The 24,360-nt window shown below is 44.7% G+C and overlaps 2 protein-coding genes across 2 annotated transcripts in view; one reads left to right on the top strand and one right to left on the bottom strand.

Annotated features, from left to right (window-relative positions):
• The window catches only part of LOC104053172 (major facilitator superfamily domain-containing protein 1), a 284,336-nt gene that overhangs the window by 248,724 nt on the left and 11,252 nt on the right, over positions 1 to 24,360 (top strand). The window lies entirely within an intron of this gene.
• On the bottom strand, positions 17,040 to 24,103 carry C10H8orf33 (chromosome 10 C8orf33 homolog). The gene is made up of 7 exons (XM_064462279.1): positions 23,830 to 24,103; positions 22,718 to 22,808; positions 21,083 to 21,220; positions 20,186 to 20,901; positions 18,552 to 18,642; positions 18,292 to 18,438; positions 17,040 to 18,155 (listed from the first exon to the last, which is right to left on the bottom strand). Exons 1-7 carry the CDS (start codon positions 23,836 to 23,838, stop codon positions 17,959 to 17,961), a joined length of 1,389 nt encoding a protein of 462 aa, XP_064318349.1. The 5' UTR covers positions 23,839 to 24,103; the 3' UTR covers positions 17,040 to 17,958.

Raw genomic sequence — 24,360 nt, 5'->3', positions numbered from 1 at the left:
TAACTAAGAAGGAACCTGAAGGCTGGGTGTACAGATATTCATGCATGAGATGGCAAAGCCAGGAGCGTTTTCCCCATCACTCCTGGTTGAAGTAGCAAAAGCAAATGCCTGCACAGAAGGAGATTTTTCTAGCCATAGTCTCACAGTTTGGCCCAACTCACCAATCTCTTCCTCAATATTCTCAGTGCTTCCAGGAGGAGTGGTTTTTTCCTGTTCAGAAACAAAACAAAACAAACAAAAAAGGAATAACAACCTCAGGTGGTTGCCCCCTTGACCTGCACTTTTCCTCTGAGAGAGGAATAGGAAATGCTGGGGCTTTCCTGGTCACTGCTGTGATTAACACAACGAACATCATGGGGCCAGAACTGCTGCCCTTCTGCTCTCAACACCAGCACCTGCTCTCTTCAGCCAGTCCACCCAGCAAAGTGGTGACCATCCCATCCAGTGCAAGTCCTTCAGTTATGCTGCTATGCAACCATCTCAAGAGCTAAGTCTTTCTGCTCAGGTTTTTTATTTCCTTAAAAAAGCAACATTCAGATAACCGCGCAGATTGGCACTGTTTGCTCCAGAGTTTGTGAAAAAGAGCAAGAACAGCCGCTGTTCAGCCTTCTGAAAAACACCACTAACATGACTGACATGCACACAGAGAAACAACAAAGAACAAAGCTGCCCCCAAACCTGCGAACACATACTTAAAGTTATCATGAGTGGTACATTTAGAGTAAGCAAATATTAGAGATTTGTGTAGACAAAAGGTTTAAACCCAACGATATGCAGCCATCGGCACTGCAAACCCAGTTAGACACATGCTGTCCCCCTGCAACTGAGCTCATCAGAGCTGCCTGCAGACACGTTCAGGTCTTCAGGAGCTGGATCTCACCCACCTGCACTGACAGAATGGATCCAGAAACCCACTCACTCTCCTCACTTGAACCTGTAATGCCAGATGAGGCTTTCCTAATTCCAGCTGAATGATAAATACAAACACCTCAAAACATCAGATGGCATTTTCTAATCTATTCCACTCAGCAACCACAGTGTATATAGAAAAAGATGAATTAGGAAAGGAAATGGGGTGAAATGATGCTGTGAATTTTCTGAGGGGTTCACAGAGTTTTTCAGTGGAGACGCTGACTACACTGATCCCACAGGTGGTGGAGTATTTGGTGCTGTGTTATTCGGGATAACAAAGGAAACTGCACCACAGATTCCATGAAGTGGCACCTGATTTTAAATATTAAGAAAAAAAAATTTAGAAAGGAAAAAAATTTAAGAAGCAGCTTAAAAAAATCAGAGTAAAGAACCCCTATTTTTTCCGGTCATAAGGAGAAGGTAACAGAACCCTGACAGTTTTAATTCCAGTCCAAGCGATCACTTAGTCCTGGGCACAAGTATGTGCTGCCATTATCTTTTGTGCCCCCTGCTGTCGGTAACCTCTCACTGTGACCCCTCTCCCATTAGTCTGGTGTGTTCGTTGTCCTTTCGCTGCTCATCACAGGACCCAACTCAAAGTCTCATGCCTTGGGTAGAAAGAAGCTGAAAGCAGTGCAGAAATAATCCTTTAATCACAAAATCTCTTCTGGGCTTTCCACCATGTCTTGCATCTTCTGTACTCATCCTGCTTATGCTGTAAACTTGTAAATATGACTTAAGGAGGACAGCTGTGTCAGAGCAAGAGGGATGCAAGCAGTGGGGAGTCAGTTTGCAGGTCTGCCGGCTGAAGCCAGCCAGCTCCCTTTGCTTTGTTCATTCTCAGTGACTGCAAGGAGCGCTGACTGCACAGTGTCCTGCAGCCTGTCAACAAAACTAAGCACCAGAGCTACAAACCAGAAACCAGGGACACGAGTGACTTCTGAGCTCTCATGCTAGTACTTAATATTAAATTGTAGATATTAAGTTTTAGATGGTTTTTCCTAGCCTATGGATTATACTGGATGGGCTGTGAGTCCAGCTGCCTGGGTGCTGATGCTGCTAACAGCTGGTTTGCATTTTGAGACAGCTCATAGACACAGCTTTTCTGTGAGCAGGCACCCTTTGGAGTCACTCATACACCTGTGCAATGAACCCCTCTGAACTCAGAGGAGCTCCTGTTCCTCTGCGTCTTTTGTCTCCAAGCGCAGTTGTGGCTTACTAGGTTTCCTTGTATGTGAGCTGGTGCAAGGATTCATGTTTCTTACTCAAATGGCAAGCATGAGCAGCTGAACAGGACCTGACCTTTGAGCTGATAAAACTCCTGTTCAGTGTGCAGACCTCCCTGAAGGCAAGACTTACTGCAGACCTGCTATGTGGGCTCTTTGCTGAGCACTATCTGCCCTCCAGAGGTGCCTTTGAACCTCGCCACCCACCCCAGGGTTTTAAAACCACCAGAGGAGGCCATGTGGGCTACCCAACGGAAAAGTTGGCTCATCTGGGCTTCACTACTGCCCTCCAGCATCCAACACATGGTGTCCTTCCAGCAGGTTAGCACTGACCGGTGAGAGGGAACAACCAAAGGAATGGTAAAATACAGAATAGATGGAAAAACCATATCCAGTTAGCTTCCCAGACCACACTTTCAGAAGCCTTTCTTCTGGCAAAAGTGCGCTGTGACATTAACTTGACCTCTCTGGTTTAAAAGACTGCCAATGGCTCCTGCTCTCAAGTTGGGATATCTGAACAGGTCATACTGGCACGGTCCTGCATTCCTGTGGGGGCCTGACTGTAACTCAATACTGTCCCAGTTAGGCAGTCCATACACTGCAGCAACCTCCCTTCAGGAGCAGGAGCCCGAGACCCCTGGCTCCTGCTTCGAGGCCGTGCACCCCATGAACAGGGAGAGAGCAGGTGGTGCAGCATATGAGGGCAACACTCAGACAAAGACAGGTTTCAAACAACAGAGAGGTTTTCCAAGGTTTTTCCAAACAAGAGCTGTGGGTTTTCCAGGAACACCATTCAGCGGGGAAGCCCACAGCTTGAGATCATAAGTTGAACAAGAGCAGTCCATAAGAGCAGACTAGAGGGCCTGACATGCTGCTGGTGTTGAACTCGAAACAGCCAGCTCCCCCGGGTGTGAACAATTTACAGGAGAAAGACAACAGTACCCACTGCCAGGCAAGTACACACAGGATTAACACTTCTCTTGCACTTGGTAGCGTATAACAAAGTAGGTGTTATGTAGCTACAGCTACCCCAGCTGCCATGAACTTGTGCTTCCTAAACCCAAAAGGGCATCTGCCAAGAAGCAGCACCCATTGATGCACCACTGCCACTGGACACAGCCAAGTGCAAGTGGTGGTTTTGCTCTATCCTTCCTCAGACTTGCTACAAGAGATCAACTTACTGCATCTGAACACTCTACCAGTCAGCTGAGCCAAGGCATACCCTGACTGGAAAGCAAAAGTGACTTAGAACACCTTGAGAGTGATTTAAGCTGACACCCAGATCTCCACACTTGCAGTGGGCTAAAAAGCATCCACATGATAGCTCCTGCAGCTATGCTGGGGAGTTTTATTATAACCTACAGAACCTTTCACCACTTTTTTGTGGTTCCCCTCACTGAGTTTCTTCCTGGTCACTTCTCCCTGTTCCCCTGTCACCACTCTGGGCTTGCCCTGCTCTCTCCATCTGGCAAGTTCTTTGGACTTACCAGCTTCCTGTCCAAGTTGTCCTTTACAGAGATGGCCATCAACTCTCTTTGTTCAACCTGGAGAAGTTCAGTTAGCTACTTCTGATCTCCTCCTCCCATCCCTGTTGTCCCATAGGTCCTCACATTCCATCTCTGATGAAACCAGTATCGATAGTCCACCAGTCCATAAACTCACTCTGGTCCTATCTGGCTTGCTGTCCCTAAATACCTGCCCTTTCATTCTTCCTCAGGCACGCATTCACATTTCATATTCATCTGCTTTTCCAGTTTACTACCCAATTCTATTCCTCACAGTCCTCTAGCCCATTCTATACTCACATTGCCTTCAGTTATTTTCTTCCAGTTCCTGCTGGAAGCCCCAGCGCCGGCAATCACCTTCTCTACTCTTGAATTGCTTCTCATCAGCTCTGAGGCAAATCAAGAGTCTTTTGATTTCCACCTATTACCTTTACATTAATGTTTTATCTTGGTGTCTCTGCCAAGGCATCATCTCTTTGATGTCTACACCACCTTTGTCAACCTGATGTGCCATAGGTATACTCTGTATTTTCTTAGGAAGAACTTGTGCCATTTCCTTTCTGTCCTAGACACCTGAGACTCCCTCCACAACCTCAGCATATTAATTGGCAACTCAACTTTGCCTCTGCACAAAAGCTTTCATTAAGTCCTGGTCATTCACCTTCCTCATCTGATCTTTGAAGAGCAGCCCCATACGATCCTTTCCTTAAGTCTTTCTTATGTATGGGAAAATTGGCTTCATTTTCAGAAGGCAGGCTAAGGTTGTATCTCCCAGGAGCACAATGTACTCCCCAACCTACCTCCCATGCATTCAAAGCCTTTGTAGATGGTCCACGAGCAGCCTGTATACATACACCTGCTAGTGACCAAATGGCCATTTGGTGTTTATCTGAAAAGAGAACATGCTATTCTCTTTGCGAACGTGATCTTGAGGGCTGCCTCCAAGTGCTCTGCAAAATAAAGCCAACAATAAGACTTACCCAAGCTGAGGTGGAGAAGTGGGGAACAGAACCCAGAACTGCTATGCCCTGACCATAATACTGTCTTCTACTCAGTCACCAAAGACCAGGAATCTAAAAAGAGCTAAATATCAGGTATTATTACCTTACCATCAGCTCCCAATCCTGAAAGGTCAGTCCCACATCAGTCTCAAGAAAGCGGTGTCTTTGGCCAGCTGGAAGAAGGAAGTCATTATCATGTCTAGGACATTACCTTTAGGCTTATAATGGTTCCTCAAATGGTTTAACCTGGCTTGGCTCCACATCTTGCTGTAGGGCTGTGTGCTCTTTCAGAGCACCTCTGTAATGCACGAGCATTTCTTACAAAGCCCTTCAGCTGTCTCAGACCTGAAGACAGATATATGATCAGCAGTAAATATGTCACTCTAAATGCTGGTATCATTGCTCATTACCGAGATTTGGATAGCTAGGAACCATGCTGGATTCCCTTCTGGCAGCCAGAAGATCTTGAAACCTGGTTTGTCAGAAGTGAGGCAAGATGAAACAAATGGCTCTCTTGGTTTATCTGTGAGCTCACCTTATATGTTCCCTAGGACTCGAGAAACTCTTCCCTTTTGGGCAGGACTCCAAAGGCTAAATATTCGGCACAGCTGCCATGTTCTGCCTCCATTCAGCCTATGGAATATTCTACTTCTCAACTATCCCAAATTCTAAGGAGACACATTGAAGCGTGTTTTTCAGTCCAAATCCAAGATGTGACATACCCAAGGTAACCATTTTTTTTCTTTTTTAAACTAAGGACACGCACCGCAATTAGCTGTCCTTTTGGTTTCAGGGATTCAGGGACAAAAGTGTTCAAGAGCCTGTCATGGCCCAGCTTCTATGAATGCATTTAATCCTTTAGAAAGCAATTAATACATTTTGTTTCTAAGTCATTCTTTGGCAGAAATTCACAGTTAAACTATGTGCTTAAGTGCTACTCTGCTTTAAATCTGACGCTTGGCAATTCTGTTGGCTAACGCACATTTTTGCAGAGAAAGAGAGCTAGTGTACAGTCATTCCTATCTCACCTTCTGTGTCCTTCAGATTTTACAGAGTTTACCATATTCTCTTCATCTGGCTTTCTCCAAGACACACCTGAAATTTAGATTCATGCTTTCCAAAACTAAACTGAATGTGGCGTTTGCTTAAAAGCACAAAGATCAACAGTGTCAGAGAGCAAAATCCTATGCGTGTCTACAAAAAGGCATGGCATGTACAGCAACAGCTCACTCCATAGCTTGTGCCAAGGCTCTGGCAGGTACCAAACTGAAATAAAAACATATGTTTACTAGCAACTGGACTGGATAAAAACAGATGACATAGAAGGCACTAGAAAATCAGATGCAAGAGTGTTCAATCACTACCAAGAAGCTGATATTTAAGGCATCTACTTGAAGACTACCTACTGTCTACACATAATTTCCTGAAATATTCAGGCACCTGCTCAAGTATGTTTTTAGGCATGCTTGGCTTTAAGAAAGATTCCTTCAGAGCTAAGGATTTGCCTGAACAGCCTAAAGCAAACGTGTTAATACAGCTTAATAAAGTTTACATCAGGGTAATTTCAGCTCACATACTCTGGATTGCCATTGTAGAAAGCTCACTGATAAAGAGGAAATCATCAAGCTGCAATAGTTCACCACCTTATGATAAAGTAAATATGTGTTCACATACAAAGAAGAAATGACAAAACTCCGTTATTTCCTTCTGTAATCAGTGACAAGAACATTAGCTCTTGTAACTTTCCTTCAGAAGGTTTCTCTTCATATGATTGTCAGTTTACAGCAGAAACTCAACATAAGACATTGAAGATCAACTATTCCACTGCCTTTATGCCACAGAATAATCACAAGAACCACCCTGACCAAGTAACAGGCATTTTATTTTAAGGCTAAGGTATATATTTGTTAGTTTGTTTAGCTGGGATCACATGGGATGAATTCTTTCCAGAGCACGAGTCTGTCCCCAAGACCCTGAACTTAATGGGAAGACTCTTACTCCTTTATTAGCATGTGAGCCATACTGATTAGGCAGATATATTGGGTATTTTTGCCCCTTTCATAAGAGTCTGTGGAGCCTAGGAAATGAACAAAAAGAATTTTAAAACAGTGACCTGCAAGCTGTGGAGCAATCTAAAGTCTAGCAATTTAAAATAATTGCTAAGGAAAATGCTGAGCTAACTAGCATGAGCAGAGCACCGTTCCAAAAGAGCCACACCACCTGTTTCCACCACCAGCTCAGATCTCTCTAAACCACATTATGCTGTGCCAGAGAGGGACAGGACTCATTGCCCAGCTTGGGCAATCCACCTAAACTGAGATGGTGATGCATAAAATGAGTCAGCCTCTGAGGATGCCCTTTTCTCTCCCTTGATTACAGATGGAGCCATCGTGAAATAGCTCAGGGTTTGGACATCTAACTTTTAGGTGCCTATGTTTGGGTACAGGAGTTCTCCTCCCACATGTCTCAAGTTAGACAAGTTAAAGGTTTAGGCTCAGCCTCTTAAAAGCACTCACAGGCACGGCACTGTTGAAGACTTTGTCATCCCTGAGCTGCCAGTCTGCACTCCCAACTCTTCTCTTTTTCGGTGGCAATGTCATGTGTCTTCAGAGTGGTGGAGATCAGGGGCAAGCTAAGGGAAGGGAGGTGCTGTATGGTTAATGACACCATTAATTGAGGTTATTTTAGGCATTTTATTTTTGTTCCTACCTTCGATGCTCCAAATCACACCTCTCTTCCAGGGCACCGAAGTTAAATGTCTGCAGTTAGATTGTGTGAATACCCCTGAGGTCACTTCTGCTCACCTTAAGAGGCTGGCAGGGATACAGCTCCAGATCCGGTAACGCTTGGAGCAGAGTACAGAGAACATAGTGATCAAAAATTCCTCTCAGTTAAACAGATTCCCATTTGTCAAAGGTTGGGACACTGCCACTGTACAGCAGAGCTTGGAGGACAAACTGGTATGATGATGTGAGAACCAGCAAGGCAGCACTGGTAAGCATGGCTAGCTGTGAGGATGAAACCATGCTGATTTTGCTTACACTAAGAGGTTGCCTGCTTGTTTATGGTAATCATCTGCTGCTGCTGCCACCTCTTATCTTGACTGTGCCTTTTGGAGGTCTGGAAGCCCACTAGAAACAAGGTGATATTTAACAACTAGAGTCAAAGACAGAAGTACTGAAATGATCCCCAGGTTTGACATGGCAGATGACACAGATGCTTCAGCTATGTCCTTCCTAACCATAGCCGTGAAAAAGTAAAAATGTAGTGGCAATGGCTGCAATAAACAGGAGGCAAAAGTTTGGACTAAAGCTCAGCACCAGCTCAGTTGCAGATGTCATACCTGCTCTCACCAACACTGCCTAATTCAAACAACCAGGAGAGGAAATATTGGAAGCTGGCAAGACTCTTCCAATGAACTCTTCTTCATTAGTTTTCCCCAAAATAACATCAACTCTTTCTATATTTTTCCCCAAAAGAACCAAATATCTCCTTGAGATGATATGTCCTCTTTCTTCATTTTGACTCACCCAGCTCTATGAGCAAGTGCCACGTGATTAAAAATGCCTCATCATAAAGCATGATGGTGATACCAAATGGATAATGTATGCAATACAGTCAGCTCATGAATAACCTGAAGTCTGAAATTTATTTGCACAATGTCCTCAAGTAAATAAAATCCAGAGGCAGAGCTCTTGGAAATTTGAGCCTGGACAGTCTTTTGAGAGCAAAGGTCCATGGAGGACATCCTTTGCCATTCTGCTCTTCCTACTAATTTGTCACTTTATACCCTTACTTTTATCTCCTTTAATATGAATCTTACATCCACTACTGAAACAGGAAATCAATTCAACAAGCCTAAAAATGGGACTGTGTACAGGATGACAATACTGACTCACATATTCTCTGAATATTCTTCTATAAACTCCTGGATAGCAAGTCCACAAAAAACTCCTACATGCTGTCTAACAAAGCACAAATGATTAAATGCATGATGTTCTCCTCTTGTTCCTCTTCAGTCTGTATCAATCCTTCTCTCTTAATGTATGGGGTGGATCCATACGCCCATCTACGTTGCTGAGTGCTGGTTCACACTACAAACTGCTGGGACATGCTGTATTCTTACAGAGCTTGTGGATCACATGAAGACTATGCCACAATTAGTTGTTCAGCCAACTGGAAGTTAAATCTTGCAAGTTAAAAAATCCTACTCTGCTAGACTACAAATACAACTGTTACTTAACTGTCACCAGCTGCTGAGGTAAGGGAAGTGATTCAAGGAAAGGAAAGTTCTGTACCTGTAAATAAATGCTTGAAACCTACTGAACCTCTGATCATCCTGCTGCAACGTCCTGGGCTTCCTTACCAGCAAGGAAAAGTGGGGCAGAGCTGTCTCCTCACTTTAAAAGAGAAAGTTAGAACCTCACCATGTTTCATGTGCTGCTTGGAACATACCTGACTAAATAAGTCAGGGATGAAGCACAAATGTGAAACTTCAATTTTCAGATACACGTCCTGACATCTGCCTAAATTACTTCACTGGGGTTACAGTGTGTGCTAGAGAGTCAAGAGATTGAGAAATATCTAGATGCAATACAGAGATGGAGGACCTGGATAGAAGCAGAGACTTCAAAAGAAAGTGTTTTGTTTTTCCTGCACAAATGCTCAAATTTTACTGCATTAGAGGACATCCAAGTATTGAACTAGAGATATTGAAAATCTGACTGGACAGAGTTCTGGGCAATTTGCTCTGGCTGACTGTGCTTAGAGCAGAGCTGTTGGACTAGCCAAACTCCAGACATCCCTTCCAACCTCATCCACTCAGGGGTTTTACAAGAGACTCTATCAGGGGCACCCTGAAACACAAACGTGGCCGACAGATTATCTTTTCTGAGAACAAATGATATAGCTGGGACAAAAAAAAAAAAAAGACAAAAAGCAGAGCAGCTTTCAGGCACATAAGCTCCACAGGTATAACAATAGATATCCTCTGTGCCTACAAACCTCTATGCTTGAAAAATGACAGCTGCAACAATGACCTAAAAAGCAGCATGAAGACAGGTCTTGAGGGGATTACAGAAACATGCCCTACCAGTATTATCTTAGGTAATATCATTTAACATGTCTATCACCGCAGCATGAGATCCACAAAGACATTTAATCACATGACTGAGTTAGCCACCTATGTGGTTTTCAGGGCCTGTGATGGGCTGAAGTAGCACAGAACCAGCTGATGGAGCAGAGTAGAGCCTCTAGCAGCATAATTGAAACCACCCAAACGCACCAGGAATGCACTGCAGAAAGCTTGCCACTTTTCTAGATCTGGAGAAGCAAGGAGGCCTGGTAGGAGGCCCGGTAGGAGGCCCACAGAAGTGAACTTTGCGTGGATGAATAATAACTATTTTCCCTTGGAGATCTGCCTATTTGTGTCAGGCCCATGTGAATCACGGCTGTATTAGCACTGACGTGTCATCACAAGAATTTCCATGGGTACAACTCAAAGATACTCAAGCTAAGGACAGCACTGGAGATTACTATGGGAAGCAATTCTAGCAGAAGCACTGGTTTTTCTGAACCTCCTGATCTGTGTCAACCACAGCATACACAAATACATGTCCAGTCAGGCAAGTTACCATGAATCTACCCAGCGGGTGTCTTGCACAGCCACTAATGACAGACAGACATCTCCGACACACTTCCGAACTTGTATTCTTGCTGTAACAGGGCACACACCAGTAGTCAGCCAAGCACCTTCGGAAACAAGTCCCAACTCGCCATCAGCTGGGGCATGGACCTAGCTTTTCCCCCGCTGTGTGGCTCAAAGCTGGCACTGTGGGTTTTCTAGGTCTATGGCTATGTTAAAGACTTTCAACTTCTGCCTATGTCCTAACAGGCACATGTACTCTACCACCCATGGTACGTACCGCAGACTGGCTGGCAAGCTATTTTTCCACTGCGTAGGAGGCCCATGCCTCTCTGCCATCTGCCACCATTCATTTTTTGTTACTTCTGAAAACAATCTGAAAATAACCCTGCTCTGATTAAGTTTAATGAAGCAAGAAACCCTCCAAGCACATCTTTCCCAGATAATCTGCTTACTGCTGTCACACCTACTGCCTTTACCCGTCCTGCCCTCCTGCACCCATCTTGCCCTCCTGCACTTCTGAATCCATTAATTCGCTCCTATTTTGACTGTAACAAGTGGACTGCTCAATTTCCACAAGAACAGAGAGTCAGCGGGAAATGAGGGGGAATCTAGAAATTATTTTCAGATCATTTAATAATTTAATGTCTAGCAATAAATAGAAATTCATAAGAAAATATGGATTCTACCCTACTAGGCAAGGGCTTAGATGAGAGCAGTGAATGACAAAAAAACCCCACCTAGCTCCTTCTGAACATTTGTTTGCAAGACAAAACAGCTTCCTCCAGTTGAAAATGGGATAATTGAAGATGTTTACATAGCCAGCTGACCAGCTATGGCCAAAGTCCATTTAATAAGTCCAATGCCCCCTGAGAAATCTGCAACTAGTATTGCCTCTTGCCAATACTAGTTACACTACTCTAAATTTCCAGATATTGTTCCTGAATGTCCTTGCCCAGGGCTCCCGTGTGGTGGTGTTTTCTCTTTCTCCATCCATGGCAGATTTTAGATCACTCCTTTCTGTGCAGTAGCACCAGCAGAGCTGCAGGCTTTTTCAGAACTGGACAGGAGAAGCAAGCAGAGATCCTGGACATGGCTGGTTAAGAAGACTGGCACACTTACTGAAGAAGCTTTCACTGCAAGCCATCCTACCTCTGCTGAGGACTTCATTTTCCAGAGATCCTAACTTGATACCTCCCAACAGCCTACATTCACTCTGAGTGAGAGAAAAAATTCTCAGAAGAAGGAAGAGAATGTTACCCCCTCCCTGAACAAAAGCATCAGTGTCCTTCCTTGACCTAGGAGAAACCTGAAAGCCTTTGTATGTACCTACACATTCTCATGCTCACAGATGGCACGTAAATCATGTTCTGAGCTGACTGCATCTCTGCCATGCCATGCAACCACGCTCAAATACAGCTCCTGAAACTATACCAACACTTAGCCTTTGCCTGAGCAATAAACAAAAACCCCAGCAGTTTTGGCACTAAGAGTACTCCAAGGCAGGCCGAAGTTTCCCATTTCACTTCAGTGGCTGGATGACCTATAGACAAGTGCTTGTTTAGGTTTGTTTAGGTGGTGACTTCTTTATCACCGCTCCCAAAACACAAAATGAGGAACAACAAAAGATTATTTCTTCTGCTTGGCTTCTGCATGATTACCGTTCATTCCATTTATCATAGGTGCTTATAGTAAACAGTTTTCAACTGTCCAAAAAAGGATCATCTACTGCATCAAGTCTGTGAGAAAAGTCTACTCCCTTCTTCTAAGCAAGTGGATGTTCACTGAAGCTAACTAGTCTTATATTAAACTGTACGAAAATAGTGACCGCAGCACCTTTTCTCCCCAATTTGTATTCTGCAGACATACTCATCTCTAACCATAGCAGAAAAATAAGCTAACACTGTTGCAACATGATCTATTTCCTTAATGAAAAATCATTGCTATTTTTAAATGTAATAGATCTAATAAAATAGCACCTTCTTCAGCAAATGAAATATGCCAGTAAGTAAATAACCACTTGAATTACTCTTTCTGCCCACGTAATCTGCACAAGGCTATCACATTTTGTGTATCTGCCCCTCTGTCTTCAGCTGCATGTACTGATTCCCCTAGACAGCTCAGGCAGCTCCTGAAGACTTCAGAAGTTATAAAGTCCTGGCTCACTGAAAAGGCTGTTTACAGCAGTGCCTTCATCGCTGAGAAACCTGTATCTTGATTCTTCAGCAGGGCACAACTATTGACATCAAGGTCTGGCTCTCCCCTCTAAGGTGAAGGCTTCGTACTGGAGCTCCCACCTGGACCTAGAACGTGCTCAGTGACACAGCAGGGCATTGGCACTTCAAGATATGTGTCTCAAGAATGAAGAATATAAACAGCTGCTAGCATAAAGTAACACAGCCTTGCATAGCTGCCATGAAACTCTGTCATCTCAAGGGCAAAATCTGATGTATTGCACTGAGGATAATGATAAAAATATAAAGGCATGCATCTTGTTCCATCCCCTAAAAAAGGGCCTTGGCCGAGGCAAAAAGAATTTTGCAGGTTGCCAACAGTGACTTTCATGTTTACAGAGTACACTATGCATGATCATCGTGCACAGCAGAAAAATGATGTATTTGCTGTGGCTCGATACCATGCATTCACCACTAGATAGGTGTCTCCAGAGCTCCTGTACACTACTGGGCAAGATCCTTAGCTGGACAGACTGGAAAAATGCATGGAAAGTGGGAGATTTATAGCTGCTGAAGAGTTACACAATAATTTCTTGAAGTAAGAAATGACATTTCTATTAATATAGGCACACATGCATAGATGCCGATGCCAATGCCAACACTGACGTCTTACACACATCTAACATACAACGCATGTCACATACAGCTGTCTCTGAATGACTGCTTAATGTTGAAATATACAGTCTTATAATAGGAATGTATTATTATACTTCAAAATAGTGAGACTTCCCCAACCCCACCCCTTTTCCATCCAAATTCATGGACTATGCATTTCAACAGGATTCACTACCTCAGTCAGGAGCCCGAAGTCTGGTTGAGTCTGAAAGTCTTTGTAAGCCTCATACCTGAACCCTTACGTAGCGTGCTGCCTCCTTTCCTGAATGTTCCTTAGTTTCAGACATAGTATCACTGCTTCTGTGATGGTGATGGTGGGACTTCTGATCATGGTGGCCATCCCTTTTCCTGGTTTCTGTGTCAAACAAGACGTGGCTTAGCCTGTCCAGATATTTCTCCAGCTCTTCCTGGGTGTGCTCCAGTTGTTTGCCAACATTACTGGGGAAAAAGGACGAGGATGGCGGGGGGCTTTTGCTTTCCCTCTCCTTCTTAGCCTCTTCCACATGCGGGTTATGCCTCATTAGAAGAAGGACTATGATAAGCAAGATCAGGCAGAGATACACAACCCAGACTTCTTCCATCTTGGCGGTGAGATACCAAGAAGCTAGTAGTGCCTGTTGATGTACTCAAAGAGAAGATGACAGATGGGCCAAATACAGTAGGTGGTCACTGATTCCCAGCTGTCAGCATCCACGGGAAGGACTGTTGCCAGTAATCAAACCACTGTGGTAGCTGATGTCAAAGTTCAATTTTCTAAAGCAATGTGGCTTACAAACCTTCCTGCAATTCTAAATATGAAAGCAGCAGAGTGGGCAGCAAAAAAATTAACAACTTCGTCCTTAGAGTAAAATAACTTCAGCAGAAAGACACACAATCATCTGTCACAGCTCCATATGAATTTAAAATAGCAGTATTTCTCTTTTTTTTTTTGATTAAGGACTGCTGGTTCAATACTTATTACTCTTCAAATAACTTCCCTTCTGTTACAGTGCTTGAATTGTTGTCTTGCTTAAAGTGGTAAGCTTTTCTTCTTTCTAATGAAAAGTTAGGATTGGGGTTTTCCTCTCCAAATGAAGAAAATAGAATATTTTATCCTTTAGGGGTCATTAGATGCTGAATCAGCAGTCTGCCCTCAGCACTCTTCAAAAAAATTTAAGTGCTAGAAATGAATATTAGTCACCTGAGTTAGAGATTCAGTAGGACCAATTTGTTGGCTTCCTTCTGTCTTTGCTGGTGTTGGTAGAGGGAGTCCTTGTAGAAGTGGCTGCCGGGACTCAGGAGATAATTTCAGCTGAACTTTGCAGGGATCCCTTGGAGATCCTTTGTAGGCTGTTCCTCAGTGACTCTGCCCCCCCGATTACTCAAAGCAGATGATGGACAGCCCAGGGACCAATAAATTCATTTCTACTGACCAAGCACAATGGAAGGGATTGGAAGAACTTACCAATTAGTGCCCAGCACCCAGGTTAACAGCCAAAACGTAAGCAGGGACAAGCAGCCACCAGGACAGGACCAGTCTGCGAGGGGGGAGGCTGGCCATCAGTTGCTCTCTCCCCCCCTCAGAGGCAGGGTTTGTCTGGAATGGGATTGCATTTCCTAACCTTTGCTAGGGAGATCTTTTTACAGATGAGGGTGCCAAGCCTAAAAGCAGCAGAGATCACACCCAGATTTCTGCTGCCTCTGTGTGGAAACATTCTTAGGCTCACCCTGCCACAGAACCAGCTTTAAAATTCTTCTTTATTCCCAAAAGTGAGACCTCTCCTCTGCTTTGCTACAGTGAATGGTCCAAGAAAAAATGTAGTGTTTCTTCATCCCATTACCCCATTACTCACTTCAGAAGTTGATGCTCAGCTTTCACTTTTTCAAGACCAATGCTATTAAACAAGTTTTGCTCTAGATGCACTGTTGCACTTCACGCTCCCTCTTTGCCTTGTCTTTAACTCACTCCTGAGGTCACGACCATACTGGGAGATCTTGTAAGCAGTTTGCTGCCTACAAGGCAAGGCCTGGCACTGCTACACTACATTTAGGTGGGCAGTCACCAAAGAGATCTGGTAACACAAATCCAGTCACCCCTTCTGCACTAATCTCAAACGCGTGGCATGAACCTGAGGAGAGGATGCAGAAAGAGACAAGACAGGTCAGAACAATTCAATTTTCTACAAAAACTGATCTACATCTTCTTAATGCAAAAACACTGGAACTCCAAGCAGATGAGAATATCTCCTTTCTCCCCTGTCGCTGTACATCATTAATGCCTTAGGGCATGGACCCTGCCTCCAGCCACAGGTATTACAATAACTAGCAGAGCAAAGCCCTGACCCAAACTTGACACTGCTGTAGTAAGAGATGTCACTGAAACCCTAAACAGCATTGAAATCCTAAAAAAAAGAAACACTAAAAAGAGAAAACATAGGTTTTTTTGTTTTTGTTTTTAAGTGTCATTAAGTGTTTTTAAGCTCCCATAAAGGGAAATGGACTGATGGAGCAGTGACAGCATTTCCTAAGAACATTGCTTGTTTCCTTTTGAACAACTGATAATGTCGCAGAGATGCTTCAAACATCACAAAGCTTAAGAATGAAGTAAAAACTACTGTAATTTCAGATGCAAAATACTAGAGTTGCCTCTTCAAGACAGTCATTTATGAAATAACTCGGGCACATCTGTCAAAAATGCAGGAGGCATCACCCTGACTAGGAAAACAGGGAGCTGACACAGAAAAGCAAAACGCCTTGTCCAAGACCACACAGCTGTCTCGTGAAACTGACCCAGCTGACTTGGGTCTTGCACTCAAGTCCACAGGGTCAAGCATAACACTCAGGGCTATGAAGTATCACACTGATGAACATCTGCTTTCCGAGTCCTCCAACAATGAAGCATGGCAAAAGGAGTATGGGTTGGCTTTACAAGTCAGCACTGCGCAAAGACCTCTGAAAAACCAAAGCAGCCACTCAAATATTAGAATGCATTTTCCTCTGCACTCTTTGGAGGTAAACCAGCTGGATTAGGTTACACCAAAATGTTCACCTCGTTGGTATCTTTATTCTAATTGTTAATGCCTAATGAATAGTATAAGCACAAGGCAATTACGTAAGAATGATTCCCAGTACACTCTTGCAGCCTTCCAAAGCAAAGGATTTCATAACACTGCAGCAACTCTAGCTTTACCTGAAACAAGACAAAGAAAAAAATAACTATTGCCCAGACATATGCTGCATAATCAGCTAGGAAAGAAAACATTTTAGTTCCAAGGTCATGTACAAGATGCTCTTTAACGTTAGCAAATGGCATGAAAACACTAAAAGTTTGATGACACAGGTTTTATATGTTTAAAGTCCTGGAAATCCAAAAAAATACTGCATAGTGTTGTTCCATACAAAGTAACAGTAGTGCTTCTCACCAAGTAAAATAATAATCTGCTAACCTACTGATTTCCAGAACACGAAGTCTTCTCTGCATATTTCTCTTCATAAGATACGTTACCCAGGTTCAGTTTCTCCTTATGTCAAGACAGGCATTCTTTAAAATATTTAAAACAAATATCCTCGCAGATGCAACTGACTGCATCAGAACTTAGTAATAAAATAAATATTTCTGTAGCCAGCATTGGGTTTTTTGAAGTCTTTCCCAGAAAATATTTTCTACCATCTCTCAGCTGCTTGCAGTACACCCTGGAATCTGCCTACACTCCCATTTCTCGCTTCTCAGACAGGATGAGTGACTGGACTATAAAAAGGAAGGAAAGCACTGCACCCTAGGGACACCTGATACCGTGTTTCCTTTTAAAGGACTTATGTTCCTTCAGCTTTTTTAGGCCGAGTGGGGAAGATTTTCTGCGTGAACGCAGGAGGTGGGTTTAGTGGCTGAAGCAGTACCAAAATACTGGAGACACACATTCAACTGTTCAGAAAGCAAAAATTTAATACAAACCAAATGCAAGAGAATCTTCGGGCTCTTACAGTTCATTTTACCACCACCCAAGGTTTGACATGCAGCTGATCTATCCTCTGAGTCACTGGTGGTTGTAACTGGGCTACTTATAAACTTCTTTTTTTAAGAACTCATTGTGCATCCTTCCTAGCAGGCCAGAACCTGGCTTTAGCCACAAAACTCTCGCTGTCTGGAAACAACTGTCCTTATATCCCTAGGCTAGATTAAATCAGCATTTGCAGCTCTCTTTTAAGACTATACTTGTCAATTAAAGAGATGAATGACCAAGGATGATTCTTACTTATTTTCCTCCAAGATCCTGAACTCATATGCTCTAGATGGCAGTGACTACACACACTGTCCAGTGTCTTCTGGATACCAGCAGCTGCATTCACAGACTCATATGGAGTGGAAGCATTCAACTATCCAGTATGCTTACACTGCTTTTATCTTCACAGAAGCTGGATCTTAATTATAAACCATTCAGTTCTGTATGCATCGCTGCCTCATCTGCTATATAAGGTCTGGTTTATTTAAAAGCAATAGGAGAATGGGAAAATCTCCCAGTATAAAAGACATATTCTTACGTTAATGCCAATTCTACAGAAAGAAAAACAGATCCTTCCAGACTCTGTGCCGATCTTCTGCAAAAGTGCCTTTCTACACTGTGACAACAGAGGATGACTATGTATACTGAGTCTTGGGGTCATATGTGTAGTATGCAGATCTGTTTAAATCTCTAGATAAGGCACTCCGAAAGAGGATCCTTTCTTTTGGAAATACACAGAGATTCTTGTGTAACATTTTCTACTGCACGGCACCTTTCCACTGTTTTTAGGTTTACAGAGATTGGGCGCAGTTTTTAGCCAGTTTTAGACTAAATGACTTTCCTACAAGAAATTAAAGCAAAACTTTTCTTGGGAAGCTGTGAATTTGAATGAGCCTGTATTCAGTGTCCTGGGTGACTCTGAAGGGTATCCTGCTGAACCTTGGCTTTTCCTGCAAGCTCCTGAGCACTTCCGGATGAACTGGCCATTCTTGTTGCGGATGTTTCCCTTCACTTCCACGACCCTGGCAGATTTCACAGCTTAAAGAGGGGAGAAAAAGAGCAGTAAAAGATGTTTAGGCATCTCATATAGTGAGGTCCCACTCTGCAAAGCAATAGGAGGGCAGGAGCAAAATCTTTTCCTCTTCGCTTCTCCCAGCATGCAAAGTTCTCCTACCTGTTTCCATGAGCTTCAGCTCTTTGCACCACTCCTCCTCCATCTTCTTCCTGTAGTCTCCAAACATGGCTCTCATGAGCTGACGCTTCTTCACCAGTGGAGCTTTGTCATTGCGCAGTGTCTTGATCGCACGGAGAGCCTCCTCGACTGAAACAGCGCAAAGGACAAACAGCGCATAGTTTGACTCCCCACTGGCTCTGCCCCTGCACACCTACTAACCCTTCCCACACAGGAGATCTCTTGTTTACTTGAATGCTTACCCTGCTTTGGGGTGGACTTCTGTGTCTTCAGGCCAAGTTCCAGCTGTTCCACGCACCAGTCCACCTCTTTCCACAGCTGGTCATCTGACTGCTATGCAACATGGAGCAGAGTGAGCATGAGGAAATAAATAATCCAAAAAATCAGAGCAGCAGTTGCTACACAGGAAGAAAAAAAAAAAAGTATCTGCATAAAGTCAGGTTTATTCCAAATTTCATGTTATGGTGATCACTTCATAGACTTCACAATGTTTTCCCTACAGCACTTCTCAGTGGATAAACTTAAAGCACTGCACAAATGTTTAGTTGCAACTCACTGCCCCTATTCGATGGGAGTTAATATTTGGCTGCCATTCAGATGATACAGTTTTCTGGAAAGCTGTCCAGGGTCTTTCCTCAGAAAGAAGCTGTCAAATCAACTTACAGATGGGAGGAATAAGCACTGACAACAATAAAACCCTACCCGCAAACCTGCCTGAAATCAAAAAGCAAACAATGGAAAATATCAGAAGCCACATCTTGGTGTCTTGGCTCCGGTGTGCTTGCTCAACCAGAAAGGCATGAGGAGAAGGCAGCTGAAGCCCATGAAGATGGAAGAAGCCAAGTCCCATCGAGCAAAGCCAGCTGGCTAACTGAGCAGTGGAAGGAAGATTAACGGGTCTGCACCCTGGGGCTGAAGCAATTCTTAACTGTTATGAACATGTAAACACAAAAGCCCTCATGCCATTTCCTACTTTTCCTTACAACAGTCTCCTTCCAGTGGACTGGAAGGGCTTTACATCACCTTCAAATCCTTCTGCCTTGCTGGCGCTGAGCAGTGTTTATTGGCAGGGTTGTTGGTGAAGCAGCACTTTGAATGGAACGCTTCAAGAGGCAGGTGAACACTCAGTGTGAGTTCAGTGTAGGATAGTAACGAAAGCAAGTTTTTTGTAATTTTATATCTCAGTATTGCTCAGCTAGCATTGTTTGTTAATAATAACTACACCAGAGCTGAAAATAGAAATAAAATTAAGACCTGGACATTAGCAGAGCATTAGAAAAATCTCAGGGTGTGCCTTAATGGTGCGTTTACACATAAATTGCAACATCAGTCGATTTCTGGGCGATACCTTACAGTGGGAACCTTCTTGGACACACCGTTAAGCTTTGCACCAGACCCTGCCACAGCCTTGGCTACAGCAGCTAGGAGCTCTGCACTTCAGCTTTGCTGTTTGCATTATGGGACCAATTCATCCTACCTGGTAATGTGCAACCCAGGGGTACAGCACCTGGTTCAGCATGCACAGACACCAGCTTGGCACTGACTGAGGGCAGTTACCTGCATGTTTTATTTTCACTTTTTTAAGGAAAACATGGCAACCAGCTTCCCAGGATTAGCCATCACAAGTCTAAACATTAAATGTTTCAGCACAAGTCTGAAGCAGACAACAGAGGACCATTAACTTCCTTTCCACTAGTTAGGTCCCTCAATTGCCTAGCAGAGAAAGAAAAGAGCTGCTGTAAGAAATAAGCAGCAATCCTTGTCTTTCAGCTTTCATCTCAAGCCAGTATGCTAACTGTTAAACTATGCAAAGAGATGAAGTTTCTCGTTTGCTCAAGGGTTTATAAATTATGGGATCACATCAATGCTTAAATACCTGAGAGGTCTCATCCTGGTGGGAAGTATCTTTATTCTGACATCTGTTGGCTTCTGCCTTTGCCTTCCTGTTGACCTCAGTTTCTCCTATCTCCTTTTTACTGACAGATGTTTTTTGCTTCTTCTTCTTTTTCTTCTTCTGGGCAGCTCCATCTCCTGTTGATTTCTCTGTCACTGTCTCATCTCCAGGAGCAGTCTCTGGTTGGGGGATCTTTAACGTGACGTGGCTTCTATCCTCTTTGGGTGCGCTACCTGCAGTTTGACTCAGCTCAGGCTTCTGCAAGGTTGAAATCTGTGGCATACCTGCTGGTTCAGTAGGCAGTGAATTAGTCAGCACTTCATGAGCTGCTGTACACTCTATGTGTTGGCTTGCTGGAACTAATGGAACCAGAGGACAGTCTTCACCTGGGATGACAAAGTTGAAGGCAGACTTGGGTTCTTGTCCAGAGGCAGCAAAACTCAAGACTCCATTGCAGTTCTCCTGCTTGGTGGCTCTTACATTGGTTTGTATCTGCTCAGCACCATTGACACCAGGGACTGCTTCCAAAGGTGTGCCAGTTGCTTCTGGGCCAATCTCAGAAAGTGTAAGGCTGTTGTCAGATGATATGAACCACTTTGGCTTTGCCTCAGAGATTTGGTCAGATTGTTTCCCATATACAACACCACCTGAAGGCTGTCCATTACTTTGCTGTACTTCCACATCACCAGGTTTCACACCTAGAAAAGATAAAGAATTCTATGAATATATCAGTTTCCTACTATAAGGATGTCACTGCTACAACAGCTACCTCTGTACAGCACTGCTGCAGAGAGGCGATCTAATCAAAAGCTGCAAGGTAAGAAATCTACAGAAAAGAACCAAATATCACTATCTCCTGAAGGAATAGTTCAAGCTCACCTGCTTTCTTCATGCTTTTCTGGTCCTCAGCCATCTTGAGATGATAATCCCCAAAAACATGGTTCATCACTTGTCGCTTCTTCACAAGAGGAGTCTCACGAGAGTACAGAATCTTGAGAACGTGCTGTGCCTCCTCCGCTGCACTCAAGAAAAAGACCAAGAGAGACAAGAAACAGGTTATGGTGGGCTTTACAAACCATATTGCGGGATGCGGATGACTAGGTCTCCTCTGAACGTGTTTTGTGTTCATACGACTTGTGACTAATCCATGACTGGCATTCGATTGAAAGGAAATTCCAAGTTCTTCTAGATGGTGAAATACCACGAAGTGTTCTTAAAGACAGAAAAAAAAACCCAACCAAAAAACCAAAAACCAAATCAAATGAGATCATTAGAGCTTATTACATAGGGTAAGAATCTTGCACTGCATTAAGTGCACTACTAATGGCACAGAAGCTACGCAGGGCTTAACAACACTTCCCCCAAAGCAACTCCAAGAGACAAATCCAAGAGCCTAGCTTGGTGTCTCTTCTCTCGAAAACTGAAAAAAAAAACTGAGTAGTGAGCACACCCTGAAAAGCAAGACTCTTGTTTGACTCTCATACAAACCAGCCTGGCCACAAGAGTAATCCCAGTTCTTTGTGTCAGAGCAAATTCTCTAAAAAGCATGGTGGTTGTTCTCTGATGGTCCCCAAAGACCTCAGTTTGGGAATCCAGATATGCATAGTCTTCTAGTGTTTGTCTCACACATTTCAAGCCACAAAAAAAGCTTGATGTACTAGATTAGGACTTTGGAATGGCCACGCACTCATCTCTCTTGGCTGCAGTGCAACTCTCTAGGACTCTCCAAATGAGGTGTGTATCTTGCAGATCCAACAGTGAGAGCCCCATGCTAGGCACAGAGTAACAGCACGCAAGTGTGAGGCAGAAATGCCACAGTGGGGCTGCAACCACCCACAGAAGTGGGATGTACCTTCAGAGCATCTGGGTGTCAGCGTCACGAGCTCACATTTCCCCTTACTTCAAGGAGTTCAGCTGGCTGCATTCAAGGCCTGCTTGCTAATAAGAGCTGTTACAAAGAAAGAGCTAGAAAAATCTTCAGGGGAACCTCTCCCCTCCATCAGTTGGGATCAAATTGATCCTCTAAATCATGTTAGCCATCAGCAGAAGCAGGACTGACTAGATCAAACTGTGATCTTCTGAAAAGTATTTTGTGGGGTTTTATCTTTCATGTAATCTCTCCTTGGAAGAACAATGAAGAACAACCTTCACAAAAATAAACCTACTAGCATTTAAGGGCCAGACGCACTGACAGAGTATTTCCTTAAGCCTGGAAAACAAAAGCAGAGCTGTAGCAGAACCAAACAACAAGCTGATAGATGGGAAAATGAAACCATGAGAAAGAATACAGAAAACAGGGAGAATGAATGAACATCAAAGCAATGAAAGATAAAGCTGCTTCCAGACAGACAGTTCTTAAAGTTCAATGCTTTATCTTATTTTGGATTTAGAATAAATCCCATGTAACATATGAACAGGAAACACACAGGAGAGAAGAAACAGAAAAATGTCCAGGCCTGCTAAATCAGAACAGAGGTTGGAACACAGCTGCACACCAGACGAGAGGCAACATACCTTGTTTTGGAGTTGGGTTGAGGCAAAGGAGATTTGCCTCCAGCTGTGAAATACACCACTCCAGCTCATCTTGGAATGTTCCCTGGGGAGCCTTGATGGGGGAAGGCACAATGTTTAAAAGAAGCACAAACCTCTCACCTGCAAAACTGATTCCAAACCTGAGTTTTTTGAAGTCCTCACCCCTCTTATGTGGGAGATCAGACTAGCGGGTCATAAACCCCTTTTCTGGCTTCATGCTCAAGGTGTGTTGTCTAACAGCTCAATTTATATGATAAATCAACACAGCACAGGGTGGGACACAGGCCCTGCAATATTTCCTATTTGGATGGCACCAAATGAACCCTCTTCATTACAAAAATTAGAGACAATAAACTCCTGCTAGCAGTGAGTTTGACAGAGCAGTGGAACAGGCTGCCTGGAGAGGCTGTGGAGTCTCCTTCTTTGGAAATATTCAAAACCCGCCAGGATGCATTCCTGTGCCCCTGCTCTGGGTGTGCCTGCTCAAGCGCGGTGGGGGGGTCCACGAGATGATCTCCAGAGGTCCCTTCCAACCCCTGCCATTCTGTGATTCTGTAAGCCACCCACTCCTGGCAAGCCAATACTTCCCACAAATTTTGTTTCTTTTTTCTCCTCCTCCCTTTTTTAAAGGCCACAAATGGAAGATTTCTCATTTTCCTTGAGGCTTATTCTACGGCCTAACATGTCTCCACAGCAGGAAATTTCCCTCCAGCACAGCTCTGGCAATACACTGAATTTATCCTTAAGCTGAACACAGGTCCTTAAGATTATCTCTGCTGTATTTTTACCCTGCATGCCTCCTATTAAGCAGTTTCAAAGTAAGGCTTAGAAACCTGCCTCTGAACAAGCCAATCGTTACAACGCATTAGGAAATGAAAAAAAAAATCTTGCCTTAGCAGAATAACGAGGTGGCCAGGAATTAGGAAAGGTAGGCGCAAGTGCCAGGGACATCCTTTAAAGAACACCTGCCGGGAGCTGGGCGCTCTGCTGCGGGAGAGCCTGGCCCGCGGGAAGGCGCCTCGGCAAGAGGCTGGTAGAGAAAAGGGCGCTCAGCGACAGGCAAGAGGCAGAGAAGAGCCGGGCAAAGCTCTTACCCGCTCCATGCTGGGCAGCCTCCGCACCGCCACGGGGACGAAACCGGACCCCGCCGCCGCCGCCGCCGCCGCCCGCCTCCGCTCACGGGACAGTGTGTGGGCTCCCGGCCTCCGGGCCGGCGAAGGAACCAGCGACTGGGGCCCGGGGCCTGCCCACCGCCCCCAGGGACCGAGGCCCGAGCGCGGAAGGCCGGGGGGGCGCCGACGCCGTGCACCGCCCAAAGGCCTCCCCCCGCCGCGGTCCGCTCTTCCGGCCGCTCCCCGGGCCCCGCGCCTCCGTTCCGCCCGCCGCGCTGGGGGGGGACGCGGTGCCCGCTCGGGCCCACCTCGTCGTGCGGGGCCCCGGCGCCAGCGCGGACCCGCCGGGGAGGGGCGGGGGGGGCCCCGCTGCCGGCCCGGGGCGAGGGGCTAGCACAGACTGCCACGGGCCGGCCCCGCCGCGCTGCCCGGGGCGGCCGGCGATCCTCCCCTGCGGGAAGGCGGGCGAGCCCAGGCTGCGGGCGCCTCGGCAGGAGGCGGTCAGGAGGAGCC

The sequence above is a fragment of the Phalacrocorax carbo genome, chromosome 10, assembly GCF_963921805.1.
Source record: "Phalacrocorax carbo chromosome 10, bPhaCar2.1, whole genome shotgun sequence".
In the NCBI taxonomy this organism is placed as follows: domain Eukaryota; kingdom Metazoa; phylum Chordata; class Aves; order Suliformes; family Phalacrocoracidae; genus Phalacrocorax; species Phalacrocorax carbo.
This window is presented reverse-complemented; position numbering and strand designations above follow the sequence as displayed.

Bases quoted from the DNA above. Each gene is read 5' to 3' on its own strand.
- C10H8orf33 (XM_064462279.1), bottom strand. The intron at 21,221-22,717 runs GTATGTTGCCTC...TCTTGAGTGCAG, and splicing joins CAACCCAACTCCAAAACAAG to CGGAGGAGGCACAGCACGTT. The intron at 20,902-21,082 runs GTGAGCTTGAAC...TATCTTTTCTAG, and splicing joins GAAAAGCATGAAGAAAGCAG to GTGTGAAACCTGGTGATGTG.